Here is a 19,312-nt window from a genome sequence, read left to right on the forward strand (position 1 = left end):
ATGTGATGATGCATGGGTGAACGTGTCTTTTAGAGAGAGAGAGAGAGAGAGAGAGAGAGAGAAACAATAAAAGTACGGTCAACTTAATCTTAGGATAGTCTTGCAAGCCGCTTCTTTCCTTCGAGTTGCAAAGAGGATGACAATGACAATATCTAGTGGCCTTTTCTGAGACTGGACAATGAAGCAACTAGTAAAAGTAAGAGAGATGTCAACGCTAAGGATGCTGTGTGTTGAATAGATTGCTATCTACCAAGATTACTGTCAACGCTAAGCGGCTTGCAAGACTATCCTAAGATTAAGTTTACCGTACTTTTAATGCTTCTCTCTCTCTCTCTCTCTCTCTAAAAGACTGGACCATGAAGCAACTAGTAAAAGTAAGAGAGATGTCAACGCTAAGGATGCTGTGTGTTGAATAGATTGCTATCTACAAAGATTACTTGCGACTCCACACAAAAATATATAAATACGTCAACAATGGCTGTTCTTCATGTTTCTGGGACCTATAATATGATGGAATCTATCCTATTATGGTTTCGTGCCTACAAACTAGTTAAAGAAAACTCACATCCTATGGGCATGACTACTTCAGAGATTATGCACTACATTTCTTCCGTGTATGTTCAAAATCTAAGCTTGGGTTGAAATAGCTGAGTGTACGTAGAAGCCATCCATTTCTGACTTTTCTGCAGGTCAAGTCACATGAGAAACCTTGCGGCTGAGACTTGAGGTGGCACAAGGAATTCTAGGTTGAATCTTTCGTAGACTAAGTTGGCTTTTATGAGCACCTTAAGAAGTAAGATTTCGGTGACAATATGTTCAGTCAACTCTTGCAGTCTCAGACTCACAGCTTGCACTTAGCTCAGCCTTGAGAGTTCTGCAGCATTGGGAAGAGAGAGTGAGAGAGAGAGAGAGAGAGAGAGAGAGAGACGAATTGATGCCATTGTTCATCCATTATCTAAAATTTCATGGAGCCAAATGCATTTTTTAGAATGTTTCAGTGACGATAACTAGTTTGCGATGTCAAGATAATGGTTTATGCTTCTAATTATCGAGAAAGGAAGAGAAAGTGAAGGAAAGTTGTAGCACAAGGATAGAATTGGGATGATAGAATAAGATGGAATGTAGGAAATGACACTTTGTTTCTCTCAGTGCAAACTCTATAAGGCCAACCTGCACAGGGAAAACTAGTAAGGGTCCCAGTCCAACTGTCCATCTCACTATGACTCTTGATCTCAATCATTGGCATGCTTTAAAGAATTGCATACATAGAAATTGATTTCATCAAGAACAAATTGATTGACTAAAAATCAATATTGGTATGTATTGATATAACCCACTTCTAAATGTTACATCAAATAATAATAATATATATATTCCAAAAAATGGACACTTGGACAGCTTCAGTAAGTCCATTTACACTATATAGATTGATCCTTATGGTGAATCCCTCAAATTATTCAGTCATAAGTTTTTTAATAACTTTATAGTGTTTTGTTGGAGGTATCAACAACACTAAGACTTATTAAAAACCACTAAATCTAATATAAAAGACCTATTTAGTTATTTTTATTCCTAAACTAATAAATATATCTATTTTAAAAAATTATTTTTTAGATGTGTTAGTTCTCACTGGATTTTGAGTTTATTTGCCCTAATGTTTTGCTAGTGTTAAGTCAAATTTTAATTATCTATGGTGGAAACAAATTCTAATCCAACTATGTTCTTTCTTCAAGCTGATGTTAACTCAAATTTCACTAACTCAATTATTTTTTTATAAAATTATGTTGGAGGTACTCCTAATAATATTCCTTTGATGCTTAAGTTAATAAGCTAATCGATAAATCGGATAGATTCTGAGTTTAAGATTTATCCCGAGACATACTCGGGGGATCGGTTTAGCTTCGAATGGCATGCTCACTTGTGGGAATGTGATGGATTGATCTCAAGCATAATTATTATCTAGCCATGCTAAGTTTGAGATGATGTGATGATTGAACACATGATAAAGATTTGTTAGGCGAGGAGAGATTATTTAGTGACACAGGATGAATCTGTCATGTGTCAATGTGTTGATTTTGAGCATCGAGGTGTCAACCACCGGGCCTTGATGTGTGGACAATATAATATTGAGTTGTCGACCACATGGTTCAAGTGAGTCGACTATGTGATACTAAGTGATTGGCCATGTAATTCCAGTAAGTTAACCACATGGCTTTAGCATGTAGATCATATGCGATCGAATTATTAGTCATGTAGTGTCGATGTGAAAATCGTTCATCTTATCTGGGCCAATATGTTAATAATACTTAAACTATATTTATAAATATTAAAATTATAAATCTTATACATAAGGGATTGGTCAATTTATCATATGGAGCAATTAATAGAATAAATACTATTTCCAGTGAGTTATCACATAGTCTCAATGTATCGACCACGTGTTATTGAGTTATTGGCTATGTGGTGCTTACGTAATAATCATATCATTTTATCTATAACAGGTATAAAAAAGATTGATCGATTTATTGTATGTCATTAGTTGAAGGCATTATTTATGTTTCTAATAAAAATATAAAAAATTTATTTGATCCTAGTTTTAATCTATCTTTTGTTTCATTATATTTTTACTTATTACTTTAATACTTAACCTAAATAACTAGATTATATGCTTTATATAATTATTAGTTAATGATTCTTTTATAGAAAACTTAATCTGTCCATCTTGTTAGATTTATATTGAACAACAAGAACTTCTTATTGGTATATTTTTTCTAAAGATTCATGATTTTGATATTATATTTGGTATGAATTGATTATTTTAATAGTAATAAAGTATTAAGATAAAATAAATATTATATTTTTAAAATATAAAAAAAAGGAAGAACTCTCGTGAAATAGTTAAAAAAAAAAAAAGAGACTCTAAAATTCGTCGTATATATTTACATTGTACTCATTTATTGATATTTATTTATTTATTATCTATTTTTTCGAACATCGGATCTTCCTCGAAGTGCCAATTGGGTTTAACGTGCAGTCATCTCCGTATCACGTGAAAACAACGTGCCGGACGCCAATCCTATCGCGGCCGCCGAGAGAGACCGCACACCTAAAAAAAAACAAAGAAAAAACAAAGGGGGTGGTAAAATTCCGTTGGTCCTACTCGCACCCCATTCCCATATCGTTTCAATTCGCAATCCCTCCCCACCTCGCTCCGCGACGAGATTCCTGTAGCAGATAACTCCCTTCCATTCACCTCCTTCCAATTCCTCGTTCCCCTCCTCCTCCTCGTCGATCGATCGAGGCAGCCGAACTCGTACCCCGTCTTCCTCTGCTATGGCGTCCCTCTTTAGGGCTCGCCGTCCGGCGGAGGAGGGCGGATCGGGCGGGAAAATCCTCCGCGGCCGGCGAGGAGGTTCCGCGTCGCAGTCCTCCCCCTACGCGCGCCCTCCGCCGCCCGCTCTCCCACCCCCTCCCCCTCCCGCCGGCAGCCCTAGGTGGCTCCTCGGCCTCGTCTCAGGCGCTGGGAAGCTCATATCCTCCGTGTTCCGCTCCGATAGCAGCTCCTCCGCCTCCTCCTCGGATTACTCCTCGGATGAGGACTGCATCCCTCGCAACGGTTAGTTGATTCCCTCGTTGCTGAGGTTATCGTGTCGTTGCCTAACTTGTCGATGCTCGCAGTTTGTCTCCTTCTGTTCGTGTGTGTGCTTTTGGTATAGCAGAGGCTAAGTCCACATACTTAACAATCTCCTGGTTGATTATAGAGTTACTAATAGTCTCATTTGGATGTGTATATCGTGGGATACCAAGGATGTGATAGGAATCTTAATCCATGATCTCCAGCGGCCTGTTTAGTGGAGTCTTTACTATAAGGCTTTTTTTATACATTTTTACACATTATCTTTGCCTGTAGAAAGGGTTTAAGTTAAAATGGATCAACGAGAGAAAGGTGTTTTTAAGAAGAGATTCTATTTCTTAGCAGTAATTTTAGTAAGGAAGTTGGATTCATATCCTGGTTAGTTAGAAACTCCTTTTATGTGAGATGCACAGCTTTCGGTCAGATTCTCATGAATAATATTCTTATACACTATTTGTTCATAAACCCTTTATGCTGTGCATTTTTCACCTTTTACTTGTTGGATGTCCTACTCTGCATTGTGCTCCTCATTTTGTGTAACCTTAACTTTCTCCACAAAAGATAAATCTAGCTTTTTTAAAACTTTAGCAGTTATGTATAATAATGTCCTTTTTAGTGTTTTGTTGGTGGCCACAAAAGATACTAGAATTATAAACGGAAATGTAAAACTGAAGAAAATAGAATATAAATGGACATATGATAGCACCAACAATAGATTGATAGTCCAACTATTAGTAAAGTAACTGTTATGACGCATGCCTATCATTCCAAAAGGAATGACTAGAATTTTTTTGATGATTTTATAAAAGAAAAAGATAAAATACTAACAATCCGATTCATTTTGGTTGAATGAGCTAACATTTACAATTTGAACTCTTCTCGATTTAGTAATTTGTATGTATGATATAAATCATCTGATTGTGGAAACAATGTCACATTGGTATTTAGTGGTTCAACTACTGAACACAAATTTTTTTTTATTTCTCACAAGTGTTATAAATAATATTCCAGAAAATGATGTTCAGAATATCTAGGATTTGGCTACTTCAACTTGATGAGAATTTGGATTATATCCATAGTTTGATGGCCACACTGATGAAGGAAAACCTTTGATCATATGTGCACATGTCCATAGCTTTGCACTAGTCTCAAGGGAACTAACTCTATATGTGAGCTACCATGCATTGAGTTCATCTATGCTAAACCATGTTTATTGATTGTCACCAAACCTTGAATTGTGGGAACACTAATGTCATCCAATTAGAGGTTGCATATCACGACTCAGTTTGATAGGATAACTGGACTGTTAATTTCGTTGAGCCTAAAACAGTGACTCAAAATGTTTAAGCTAAAGTTAACAATAATACACTCACCATACCTTTATAAACAAATTTTAGTCTTAGCCCATTTCCAATGTAGGACTAAATCGGGACGTTATAATCTCCCCCACTTAAAAAAACTTGACGTCCTCGTCAGAACATTCAAACCCTAGCATGATATATGTGAGACATAATCCAATTGTGGCTCCATACCGTGACATATCGTCCGACCCACCTTGCCTATGGGCAGTCTTGAGCTTCTCATCATGCTCCAATTTTAGGTTTACTTTAATATCAATTAACTTGATTAGATATCATGCTCCAATATTAACTTGATTAGATAACGGACTTGTTAATTTCATTGGGCCTAAACTTTATCGAGCCTAAACCACTTGCTCAAAAATGTGTAAGCTGAAGTTAAAAGTAGCACTCACTAGATCCTTATAAGCCAATTTTAAGACTAGTCACTTCTGATGTGGAACTAAACTGGGATGTTACATATGCAATATGAAACCCAAAGGAATTACTTATATATACATATATAAAAATAGTTTCTATGGTAGACGTTGAAGTAAAACAGATAAAGCAAAAAAAACAGAAATCTATAAAGAACTAGAAATCGATTGGAGCATACGAGAGATAACATATAGTCCATTTTTGGTTATCAGAATACAGGAAATTTATGTTCTTTTGCGTCAACTTAATCTACTTAGGCAACTAAGACTCTTAGATTTTCTACTTATAATTCTTGTTCCTCTAAACTGAGCATTGTTGTAATATACTTTTTTATGTGTTCTTGGCCTTTGCTATTGGATTTTGAGGGAGTAAATTGTTTTAAAATGCTCCTAGAGGGTGTGCAAATGAATAAAAAGATTGGAGGATCTTGCCCTTACTAAGAGGATCATTAAAGGATGTTGCCTGTGGCAGAGCTAAACATGTCAAGTACAAACAAAAATCAACAATCTGTTTGTTTGTTTCATGAAAGGCTACTTTTGCCAAGTTTTCAATGCATTCTGGATGAAAGGAATGAAGTCAACTTATCTTTGTAAATCTTGATCATCCTACTTTGTTTAAAATGTTTTGTTGCAGTGACCACTTTTAGGATTACTTTTAACTATATTTTGCTATCTGGTACGACTCTGATCATTTCATGCAGTTAAACATAACTGGAATGTTCTCCTTCTCAATGAATATGGGATATGTTTAGCTCACTTGATCCTGGATGGACCCGTTATTAGTAGTTTTTGATTTGTTACTGTGCAGCTGATGTCTGATGGTTTTATCTACTATTTCAGATGAAGAGGAGGATACTGAAGCACGTGCAGACCTTCATGAACTCAATCAAGTAATTCGTTGCTATATTTTTCTCATTTGTTTACTATAGTTGGTGTTGCTTTATCAGTCTATGTTGATCATGAATCATGAGCATTTCTAAACATGTTGCCTTTACTTGATGTTTCACTGACAATTGCTTGCACCTGATATCTGTCTGACAATGCACTGGATTTTGCCATTTTTTATTGAAAATTAGAGTTTAAGTTTGATCGGAATTGACGGAAGAAGATTTTGTTTCTATATGATCAGGGAGTGAACAAACCAGAGTTGGTTACTGACTGCATGGAGGGATCACGCGCAATTGTCACAATAAGTGAAACAAAACTTGCTATTGAGAAGTTGCTTGCGCAAGAGACTTTCTCAAGGTAGTTGAGGATTTTAATGTTCTATTTGTTTTAGGTTAGCATTTTCTTTACATTCTTCTTCTGGAAGTTTCCTCCTTAATCAGACAGTAGTGTTTGCATTATCTTCTCACTTTTGCATGTGTGCATCTATTTGTCCTGCATGCATGACCATATATTGTTTTTCTTTCTTTTAGACCATGGAACTTGACAAATGATGAGAAGATGTAAACTTGTATTATCATATTTGTATACGGATCAGTTTAGATCCCATACCAATAATATGTAATTCCTCAACTGTCTTATTATTGATGTTATTTGTACGTTTGCTAATAGAATAATGTCCAGTTATTATCTTACACTCATTTATATTATTCATCGAAGTTCTGTTGCACTTGTCTATCGACACACCAAATTCATAAAAATAAATTAAGAAACTAAAATTTGATTCCAAGACTATCATAAATTACCATGGATATTAAGTGAATGTTGAGTTTTTAACCCAGACTACTCTATTTACTGAATTTCATTTTTTAGTAATTTTACAAATTAAGCCTTTTTCTTCTCTTTTGAAATATATATTTTGTTATCATTGTCATTGTTGTGTTATGTTATGCAACCACTTCTTTTTCTTTTCAAGTTGCCAGCAGCTAAAGTTGTTTATCCCTTACTAACTTAAGAGCTTGACTCTTTCTTGTGTTTTGTACTTGTTATATTAATACTGTTGTGAGTGTGTGGGGAAGTACACTTAACAAAGCATTTATAAGGTACAAAGTTCATCATTGTTAAACTGCAAAAGGCTATCTGATTAAAAAATAAGATCTTGTTGGGGTTACTAAATACTTGAATTCATCATTTAAATAATTTTATATTCTGAAGCAGAAAATTTTCTATGTTGAATGAAGTGATCATGTATCATATCCTGCACCAGAAACCAATGCATATCTTTTTCGCCATCTATTGTTGCATCATGTTTTGTTTAATTCTGCTCCTTGTTCAGTTGTTGAGCCTTTTACTTCACTAGGATGGCCATTCCAATTACTGTTTGTCCACATCAGGCTTCATTGGTGGACTCCAAATCTTTAGATCCTTTTTCTTAAACTTTTTGCCGTAGATCACCTTAAAGTTCTTAACTTTATCTCTTTGTCTTTTTCTAGCCATGAGCCAGAATCTATTTGTTTGGCCATATCCTTAGATTGTGCAACCATATTAATCTGAATCTATATAATGCCACTATAGGATGAATGCATGAAAAATTTTGTGGTAGGGAAAAAATTTATATTAGCCCACCTAGCAGAATATGTTAAGTGTATATATTAAGCATCTGAACCATAGGATATCTACAACTGTAACATCTTTCTTGTTCCTAAAAGAAAAAAAAAAATAAAGTGGGAAAAAGAAAAGAAAGAACATTAGTGAGCTTACATGAGAGGGAACTGATTCTGTTGTATACTTTAGCTCCAAGGAACATGATGGAAATGTTTTCCATTAAAAGTAGTGACAAATTGTTTGAACTGTAAAAAGAGGGAGACAAAAAAAAATCTGTTTTGTGGTAGAAATGCATGAAAATTTTAAACATGTCTTTTTTGGGAAATTTTGTTGAGCAATATGGAAAGATATGAACGGGAGAAGATCCTTTGGTTTCCAGGGAAAAATTCTCAAGAAGAAAATAAAATTTTCCTAGAATTATGGAAAACAGTTGTCTACATCTTTTTTCGTTTTTCCTACCAAATATGAAAAGAGATTTTCAGGAAAATAGTTTTCTATTGAAATTTCCATGCTACCAACTGCATGATTTTATTAGGTTATTATTTTAAGTAACATGTTGGGAACTGGTAAGGTGATATTCCTCTGTCTGAATTATCAAAACTAGTATGGATGGTTTCTATAGAAAAGGCATAGAACAGATTGCACTAAATGTGCTCAAGTTTGTGTGGAAGCTATAATACTCTAAGTGGAACTTTCCTATTTTGTATTTAGGGATGAATGCGACAGATTGATAAAGTTAATACAATCACGAGTTGTCGATTCTCCAGAATTTGTTCATGATGGATCGGAAAGGGGGGTTACAAACAGGGGAACTGGTAATGCTGTTGATCCTTCAGGAGCATGGCTATCCTTGAAGCAGAATATGGGTCTACCAGAATCACTTCAGTGCTCTCCTGGTGATTTGAGTTCTCTTTCTCCGAGGACTCCTGCTTTTCGAGGATGTACGCCTGATGTCCACAGTGCAGCAGTTATGGAGGCCAAGAAATGGCTAGAGGAGAAAAAACTGTCATCTAACTCCAAAGTTGATTCTGTTTGTGGGCCTTGCACTTTGAACACCGATATGCTTAATTATGTAAGGCCTACTTTCTTCTCACATGATTGCCTTGTTTATTAAGTACACTTTAAGCTCCTTTCTCACTGACTCATTCTTCCCCTTTGTGTTGCCTTTTCTTGTATATATATGTATTCATGACATACCATTTATAGGTTTATTTAGTTTCATTTAGTTTTTGATGTACACAATTTGACATTGGGTGATGTAGCAAGGGCATCTATGTTTGAAGAAATAAGGATATCCACTAAATAATAAGCAGGACTAAAGCCAATTGAAAAGCATCATGTTCAAGGATACTAAATATTGAAGAGGAGGAAGTTGATTATGATGAAATAGAAGAATAAATTCAGGGATATAAATTAAGTGGTGGATGAAATGAGAAATGGATATGTAATCATTGTAATGGACCTTGATAATGATTGAAGCATTTAGGTTGATAGAAATTTGAATGACATTTATTTTGTTATTTAGTATAAGCTAATCTAATTATCATTTTGTTGACTGAGTGCTTATAGATGGTTGGACTTATGTAATTTGGTGTGCTGATGGTAATCATCATGCATGTAGAATGATAAACCATATTCTGATTAATGTTCATGCTTTAATGATTATTATTTTTCAAATATATTTTGTAATTCGGTGTAAGGTAGCACCTTGCTTTATTTGGCAAATGCCTAGGCGAGCACCTAGCACCTCGGGTGATTAGGGACTTTGGTGTCTTATAGCATCACAACATTGATAACAATACTATACCAGCCCAAGAGAGTGTTGAAATTGACACAGGACCAAGATTTAAACCTTATATTATTGTAAAATTGATTTGTTTATCTATGGTCTTTAAACAGATAAGGTTAATGGCTTGGTCATATGCAACTTTTCCACCCAAAAAGATCAACAGGCATACAATGAGATCATATGCATCTTTTCCATAATTAGAAGTTATGACCTATCTAGAATGACCGTTGTCCCTGATGGATGAAGTGTTTCCTCTAGTACTCTTTTGACAGAGGACAATTATGCAATAGGGTGCCTAAGGAATGGAAAATAGTTCAGATTTCAGCACTTTATGACAAATTGACAATATATAGTGGAAAATTGTTTATAAGTTTGCGACACTATATAGCAGCTTTGATGCTATTATAGCAAAGAAAAATGTCGAATATTGAGCAAGAAGAAGAAACAGATAGAGTTTTATTTTTCTACCCTTAAAAGTTGGAAATTGCATAATTATTTCTCCAGAAATTGGAACAGTAGTAGAACAGATAATCATGAAGCTGTTTTGGGTGCTAAGTATGCTCTTTTTAGTTTCAACATTTGGGTCATTGATGGGCAAACACATGCTCTCTTGTTGTGTAAACTTTGCACTTAGTTACTAGAGATTGTATTGACATTCATATTTTACCAAGTCAATTCAATGTATGTACCTTCAAGGTATCACCAGTGTGGTGGATCATGCTATCTGTAAAAGATAATGTGGCAGCATTATGCCGAATTCACTGTTCTTATATGAAAACACCTGTGGATTTTCTCCGTGAAGTTTTCCACATAATCAGCATCCCCTATCAGACAAAAAATTAGGTCTTCTTTTTCTATATATTGGATATTCTGGCAGATGGCTTTTGTTACGCTGGAAGGATGAATCATTTTTTAGGATACAACTGCCTTATACAAATGAAGTATTTTCATTTCTGATATCTATGGTTGAGAGTCTTGAGACAACATAGTGACATTTTGCTGGGTCACAGTGGTTTGTGGTGAAGGAAAATTGTCAACTTTATTCAAAATTCAAAGCATGTTCATCCATTTGATTTTATTTATAATCTCATGCTTACTTGTTTCTTTTAGTATCTTTTACTTGGTTGCTTTCTAGTTTCATTTGTTAGATGAAATTTGTTGCTGTGGTTACCTGGGTTGGCCATTGATAAGTCTTTTTCAGGGGTAGAAGACTAGGAGTAATGCAATCATTGCCGATGCTACAAATAGCTCATGGTGTTTAGTCCAATTTTGTACTGGCCATGGCCTCATGTGCTTGATCATGTGATGGAGCATGTTGGGGGAATATATTTGTGCTTGCTTGCCTATTGAGCATCACCCACAATCATGCACTGGCACTGACCTGCATGTAGAGGTATGCACCTTTGTGCTTTGCACCTAATTCACTGGCATGTATGTTTCATGCAGTGCAGCACAGAGCACACTTTATCTATGGTGCTTGTGGATTTTTAATGTGGAAATTTGGTATATACAAAGCACATCTATTTAGGCACGTTTATGATACAAAAGGAACATCTGTTATAGGAGAAGTGTCCGAGCAATCTGACTGTGTCTTGACTAAAGTAGGATTTGCTATGTGATCAAGTTAATTTGTACAGTAATTTAAAGATTCAGCATGGAATTCAATTATGAGAATCATGCACTGGCACAGACCTGCATGTAGAGGTATGCACCTTTGTGCTTTGCACGTAATTCACTGGCATGTATGTTTCATGCAGTGCAGCACAGGGCACACTTTATCTATGGTGCTTGTGGATTTTTAATGTGGAAATTTGGTATACACAAAGCACATCTATTTAGGCATGCTTATGATACAAAAGGAACATCTGTTATAGGAAAAGTGTCCGAGCAATCTGACTGTGTCTCGACTAAAGTAGGATTTACTATGTGATCAAGTTAATTTGTACAGCATGGAATTCAATTCTGAGATTTTATTTCTTGTGATGCGTTCTACAGGATATTCATAATAAAGATGTTTCACCAGTGGATTTGGCTAAATCATACATGCAATCCCTTCCTCCTTGGCAGTCTCCACGATTTGGTAGTAGTGGTCTAAAAGCTCCAACACCTAGCAGGGTAGATTTTTGCACGGATGAGAACAATGATGCAACAACCAGCCATTCTTTGCCCCCTTTCAAGGTAAAGTTATAGGGGACAGTTAATTACAGAAAGAATGAAAGTAATAAATGCTGCCCTTATTTTAAATATAGAACTGATATTTGGGGAGTTATGTTTACATATTCAATACTAATGTTTGATTCTTTTTGGCAAACATGACATAAGTAGCTAACTATGTGAAAAAGAAAGCTAGTGGGAATGTCCTGGATTAAAGAACTTTTTTAGAATTTTGATGAAACTGGTTAATGTTAGTTTACTGATGGTGGGTTTGGTGTCGTTGGTAAGGTTGCTCATATGACAGGGCCTGAGTTGTGAAAATAGCTCTCCGCTTGCAGAGATACGGCTACATACATTGTTCCTTTTTAGGTCCTGTGTTGGCAGGAGCCTTGTCTCACTCGCTTTTTTTTTTTTTGTGTTAATCACTATGATGGTTGTCATTTAATAAAAAATATAAACCCCAGATGTAATTAATTACATTAGGATTTCGTTATGGAATTATGAACTCAGTCAGTTGTTCCTATTCCCTCTGAACTTGCTGAAAGTTCATCCACTTTCTTGTGAAGCCAAACATCTGTACAGGTGTTGCTTTTTTGTCATTATCAATTTAAAGTACCTTCTCTTTAGAATTTATGTTTCTTGTGGTCGCTGCTTGCCAGCCTTTTGGTCTAAATTTAATTGAGAGCATGATTGGCATGATCTAGATTCTTTTCAATTGTCATATTAATGTAGATTTATAAAAATATAAACAAGGAGCCTTGGTCAACATGACATATTTGCCTTGTCCTTTTTTAATATGGATTACATAATATGGTCTTGTCATAACTATTGACTCAAGGTTTTAACTAACAAAATGAATTTTAATATGGTACCTGTTTATACTGACTTTTGCCAGAGTAGACCTTTGATTTAGCTAACTCTTGCTTGGCAATTGGATAAATTTCAATTTTCATACAGCCGATTGATCTATCAAGAACCCTAGTCATTAAGGCAAGTTTATGTTTATAACAACTACTAAATCTCACCAGAAATGCTTATAGTTTTTTTGTAGTTAGTTCTTGGTAACCAGTCAAGAATAGAAGTTTGCAATATGCTGTTCGACCAAGCATCATGACCTTTTATCTCATAGTGAACTTTAAAATTTTCGACTCTTGGATATTAGTCGGTTTAGATTACTGTAATTTATTCGCTAGTAATTTTGTTTTTTATGAATTTTATTTCTTGGTCGAAACATCTTTAGTTTCTGATTAATTCATAAAATGAATGATTCATTAGAAAAGAAACATCTATTTTTCTTTGCATCTACTGATTGCTATGTGTATATCTGTCTATGTGTATATCTGTCTACCTGTATATAGGTTTATATTGGAAGTTGGAACCAAATAATGTCACATTTACAGCTTTATAGACAAGCTCTCTTGCTGGTTCTACATTCTGAGTCCTTGGAACATCTACTTACAGTTGGTTGTGCCTGGAGTTGCTTTGGTACCCTGTCTTGCTTTAACAACCAATGGCAATCATTATGTCATGCAGCTGTATTAAGAAAATCTAGCAGTAGTTAAATCAATAGTTTATTGTCTTAGTTTGTTTCAATAATATCGACAAAGATCTAGTTAGTACTGTCCAGTTTAATGTCCATAGGACGCTGATCCTTTTCTTTTTGTTTTTTCCATTGATGCTGAATGGTGAAACATTGTAGAGAACATATAAAAGAAGCTATGCAAGTGAATGTTATTTGATAATATTACAAGCCCATTTAACATTTATGTCTGAGCATTCACAGTCAGGCAACTACTGGGTGACACGCTCATTGGACATTTCAAATTTCTGTCAATTGCATGCCACACATCATTCAATGTTTTTAAAAAAGATGTATCATCCTGCTCCTGGCTGATGCCTTCTCTTATTCTATAATTTGATGACACGTGCAGGATTTTAAGAGAAAGTATCTTTCTGCCAGATTGCGGGAAAGCTCGGACAACAATCGTAGAGTCCGTTTGAAATTGGCAGAAAATATGCTGGAGCATCATGAATTCAAACAATTTGATGCACAACAAAATATATTTCAAAATGAAACTTTGAAGATCTCATCAGCAATGGATGAGAAAGGTGAAGATGTTTTAGGGACGGAACGTTATTCAGGTTCTTTACAATCTGTGGAAACTTCTAGTGCTCGTAAGTCATTGGCAGACTTACATGTCAAAGATGATTGTTCAAAAGATGGTCTTAGTTTACCTGATAAATCTGTCAATGCGGACCCTCTAGTTTTAGCAGATAAACCCTCTTCTATTGTAATAGCTTCAGAGACTAAAGAAATAGATAAAGCAACGGAATCAGCCAATGAAACTGCACTGCGGACTATCAGTTCTTTAGATCCCACAGAATCTAAGATAGAGAGTGAACCTACATTGTCCCCTGGTTTGGTAGAAAATAAGGTAAACAGAGTTTGCTTTGTTGATTCTTCTAAGCTGATAGATATACTGGATTCTCTTTTAAAAAAATTCAGATGTTATATGTTAATGTAAAAGTTGCCATGACCTATAAGAAAATTTTCTGTTATCAGGATGTCGTAGAGCCTTTGCTAACCGAGCAAGAATACATTGTTGATAGTGACATTCCTCGTGGTTCTTTTGTTCCAGCTTCCACATCAGTAGTGCACGGTGGTAATTTTGCAGTGAAAGTGGACATAAAATTTTCACTAGTACCATGAGTAACAACTTTTGAATTATTGAAATGGGATTTTGTTTTCAGGAGACCCAATGGCTGAGAAGGCAGTTGTGACACCAGATATCACCAAGTCCACAAAATTGTGGTTAGTCATCTCATACATGCAAAGTTATATATATTCTTTATAGTTAATTTTGTTTATCTTTAAAATAGTTTATCTATATTGTGAAGTAGGTCCTTGTTACTATATTTTTATTATTTTTTGTGATATGCTTTTTGTCAAGTTCCTGGAGTAGTTATTGCTGGACATAGGATTTGAATCACATGATGTGAACTTTAGGGGTTTGAGTTCAAATATGATGAAGTTTGTTGTATCATTGTGCACTTGATTATTTCATTGATTAAATTCTTTATAAATATTGAACACAGTTGTCAAATATGGATATTTTTCACTAAACATTCAAACTAGACTTCCTTGAACCTCTTCTTTGTTCTACTACGCCTCCTAGGTTTGCTGGCCTCCAAGACTTTCATGGTGGGACTAGTTGGATACGATGTTCCATGTTTATTTCACCATTATCACAGTATATATTGTCTTGTGGTGTGCTATTTATGTTATTCAGTGTTATATAGGTGCATAATGCTCTCAGTTGCTTCTCTGACATTGTATTATGGGATATACACATACAGAAAGATAGCTTTGTTTTTCATAGGAAACCAAGTAACCAACATGTCTAACTGTGAACTGATTATGCTTCGAAACATCATTTGGGATGTTACAAGTCATGCTATATACCTATTAAATTGTGTAGCAGTCGGTCAATCTTCTGGGAAACAGAGCTGTCATCTCTTTTCTCTCATGGACTCCAAAGGCTTGAAATGTTGCTTACATGTAACTAGTATAGTGTATGACTCCAGAAGATCAGCTTTTAGCCAATTATAGAGCTGGCCAGCTTCAAGCAGCATCAAAGAAATCTGGTACAAGGTTGGACCACCACCTCTTTGCCTCCAAAATTAGCAGGAATTGTATCTTTAACTCACAACAGTAGTTGTGCAATTCCTGGTAGCATGAAGATGTGTATTCATCTTCAAGATCTTGCAATTTAGACCAGATCTGTTCTGCTGCAGATGGGGCTCAAAATTGAACCCATGTACGGCTCAGGCTGGGCGTGTTTGAGACAATACAGGGCTTTGTCTGAATAGAAGTTTAATGTTTTTTTTCTGACAAATGAAACTCAAAGATGATTTGGTTCTCCTTGCTCTCTTGTTAACGGCTCTATTTTAGAAAAATGATGTAAATAATGTATATTTTATAACTTATGTTGTTAGATGTAGATCTAATTCATTTTAACAGTTAGATTTTGGTTTAGTGGTCAAAATTTCATACGCCGTATAATTCATTGAGTTAGATAGAAACCTTAAATTTATCGCACTTGCATTTTGTATTCTTTCTCTTCTCTCCTTTTTCTTTATCCTTATTTTACAAGGTACTAGCTACCCCTGACCAATATATTGGGTTTTTCTCTATTGGAAGGGGCAGCCTGACACGTCCTTGCAGTCCTGTTTCTATCAGGAATGGTACTTATGAGTCCTTTTTAACACAGAAGGGTGACCATTATTCATTGTCTGGCCAGGAAAATAGAGGGTCACAAAGTCTCTTCTTTGAATGCCCAGGAAACAAAAGGAATCAGTGACCCCCAACATGCAGGTCGGGTTTTGAGACCCAGTTGGTCGGTTGGCATTTCAATAGGTCAAAGGGTGCCATCCTCCTTGTTCTATTTCAATAGAGTTTGGGCAGGCTTTAGGTTCCATGAATCTCTCTTTCCTTGTATCATAAAAATTGATTTTCCATAGTTTAGGGAGGGTGACATGACTAGTTCCTGTTTAGGATGTAACATTTTTTTTTTCAGATGCATAGCTATTCTGGAAGACTCCAAGGTTGACTTGTTCTTTTTCACCAAGCAACCTCAGCATTTTGCTTTATTTACGTTTCTCAGGAGTCATCTTTCACATGAGGTGCAATTAATGTTGTCAGTTTGAAAATCAGTCCATCTTGACTTAGCAATTTATGATTAGTTCTGCTTAAAGGCTCATCTTAATATGTAACTTTCACTAAGCATTAACTGATATAAATTCTTTTGTTCTTGATGTCAGTGATGCTGATGATGTTAACAATATTGATAAAAATGTTCAAACCTCAAGTGCTAACACAACTGCGGTTGTGGGGAATTTGGAAGCCAATAACACTACAGAGTCAAATCCAGGTTCAGATTTCAAATTCTAAATTCTGTTGGTCATTGAGTCTAGATTCATGTTTCAAGTATTCAGTTCTTTGTGCTGTACTGATCTTTCAAAGCTATCTGTATCTCTTGCAACTTATATCTGTCATGTCGTTTCTTGCTGAGCTTGTATTATTTGGAAGAGGGTAGTGTTGTTTTTGGGTTGGATCCACCTTGGATCAATTTCTGAAATTGATAAGGGTTCAAAGGACTTAAAACTACACCCGAATCGAGATCCAAATCCAATAAGACAGTTTTAGATTTTTATTTGAATTCATAATTATTAAATATCAAGATATTGTTTTGGATATTGGTTTGTAAAGTTAAAAATGCACTTGTTTTCGACACATTCAATGTTTAGATATAAGAACTGACTTGATATAAACATCATAGACAAGTATAATACCATACTATTAGTATGTTTTTGGACATAAATAACACAAGTATTTTTTATGTTAAATTATAAATTCTGTTACTTGGTCTCATAGACAGATCCGGTTACATCCAAATATAAATTGAATAAGCTGTTAGATACATGTGGGTGCACATCACACCTTTCTTTTATTATGCTTCCCATCAGGGCCAGAGACAAACGTAAATTCAACTTGATTGTTGTTGGGTTGAGATATAATTATCCAAATCTGACCTTAATGACAAATTCACTTATACAGAATCATCTTAATTTGGGAGTGTTGGTGGGTTGGGGTCAGAGATTGTCACCCCTATCTTAGATATGGATGCTATATCTTGCTGCATGTGACAATGAGTACAATGTGCTTAAATAAATATCTCTGTCATGATCCTTTTTATATCTGATTGTATCACCCTATATATGTATGTCTACAGTCAGCTTATATCCTAAATTGGTCCTAGAAAACTAGAGATATCCAGTTGGTTATTTTTGTGGTTAGAATAGAATTAGAAAGTCAAAGTGGTATCCAAATTTGTAGAATGGTTGTACTTTTAGGACCACATGATGTACTGGCATAATCATTACCTTTTCTTGTAGGTGGTTATGCAATTTGTAGAAAAGTCTATGGTATTTGTGGAATTATACAGTGGTGCATTAGTGGTTTTTGTCGTCATAATTCACGATTGGCAGGGAAAATCCAACAAATTATGTAAAAGTTGCTTGCATGTGGTGGCTCTTGATTCGCCTTTCTTTGAGGGTGTATATATGTATGCATGTGCGTTTGTTTGAGCATTGCTTGTAATTGTCTTTTGCAATGAGTTGCGTCAATAAAAGTACCCTTGTTTACGTTCAAATGCACTGAATATCTGATACTTCACAGATGCAAAGCCGCAGCAAGGAAATATTTTCTTGCAGCATGGAACAGATGGACGGGCAAATGAATTGTCAACCAATGGGTAAGCATATGTGGGAATAAATTTGTGACCCTGCTCTTACGTGTAGTTTGGGCTAACAGCTTGGTCTGTTGTTCAGTGGATCTGCGGAGTCAAATGCCGATCCACAGTCCTTTTGCGAGGAGGATCAGAGCTATACTCATTGTGGTAACGGTGAGCAAACCATGGGCATCTCTGGAGAAACCTGTCAGCTTCAGAGTGAGGCTGCCATTGATACACCTGCTATTCATGGGGCAAGCAGTATCACAGGTAACACCGAGAATGGTATACTAATGAAGTCAATTGAACAGGTTCTGGTTGAACCTCAACCTAGTTCTAGCAGCCGCCGGAAAAGAGCAGTAGTCAAGGTAAAAAGAGGACGGGGACGGGGACGGGGGGGCCGGGGAGCCAAGTGATGATCAACAATAGATCATGCTCATTGTACACTAGTTGTACCAAAACAAAAACACCAGTAGTTCGTAGTTTCCACTCGATTGGCATCCATTTCCAAAGTCGGTGCCTGTATCCACTGAATGTGCTGTTGTATCATTTTAGGTTTCATCATCCTAAGGCAAGAGTTGTAGTAGTTTGTAGTTTTCACTCGATCGGCATCCATTTCACTGGGTCACCTGCCTTGCACCACCCAGCCTGTAATATTTTACGACCAATCACCCGGGAATCATTGTGGAATTTGTTTGTGACTTGACATTTTACTCTGATTGATTTAAATGTCGTACTGGAAAGTAGTTATTTGCTTTATGCGCAATCCTTTCTTGCTAATGCCTCTGCCAGCAGCAGTCATTATCTTTCATTGTTCTTTGACAGGTCAAAAATCCTTTTATAACGTCAACATATTTTTCATAGTAGAGTAATTACTGTAAGATGGAGATCAAATAGCGAGCCTCATTTAGTTTCCATGTGGAATCAACTCTGAAAGTTAATACTGTAGCCAATGGCAAGAGGCAACTTAAGTTGGCATCGATTAATCTGCTGTGCTGGTTCCTTCAAGGCTCACTGTTTTGCTTGCTTTTACGGTACACTGTAGTAATAGAGCATGACACTGCCTGATTGATTTCAACCAATGCAAGGACACATCATGCATGGTGGTGATCAGTCTGCTTTCAGGCATTCGATTCAGAACCTGTAGTGAAGCAATAAGAACAAGATCAATGTTCACTCTT

The 19,312-nt window shown here is 35.8% G+C and overlaps 1 protein-coding gene across 2 annotated transcripts; it reads left to right on the forward strand.

Moving 5' to 3' along the window:
- Window positions 1-3,154: 3,154 nt before the first annotated feature.
- LOC135638790 (uncharacterized) lies at window positions 3,155-18,890 on the forward strand. 2 transcript variants are annotated; one of them, XM_065152197.1, is made up of 11 exons: window positions 3,155-3,616; window positions 6,249-6,298; window positions 6,538-6,653; window positions 8,610-8,970; window positions 11,683-11,865; window positions 13,773-14,276; window positions 14,405-14,501; window positions 14,593-14,653; window positions 16,663-16,772; window positions 18,080-18,155; window positions 18,232-18,890. In XM_065152197.1, exons 1-11 carry the CDS (start codon window positions 3,334-3,336, stop codon window positions 18,545-18,547), a joined length of 2,157 nt encoding a protein of 718 aa, XP_065008269.1. In that variant the 5' UTR covers window positions 3,155-3,333; the 3' UTR covers window positions 18,548-18,890. The 2 variants fall into 2 exon arrangements, with proteins under 2 accessions (XP_065008269.1, XP_065008268.1); XM_065152196.1 differs by having other exon boundaries at window positions 3,156-3,616; window positions 14,405-14,504.
- The last annotated feature ends 422 nt before the right edge of the window (window positions 18,891-19,312 follow it).

Source organism: Musa acuminata, chromosome BXJ3-5 (genome assembly GCF_036884655.1).
Source record: "Musa acuminata AAA Group cultivar baxijiao chromosome BXJ3-5, Cavendish_Baxijiao_AAA, whole genome shotgun sequence".
NCBI classification, from domain to species: domain Eukaryota; kingdom Viridiplantae; phylum Streptophyta; class Magnoliopsida; order Zingiberales; family Musaceae; genus Musa; species Musa acuminata.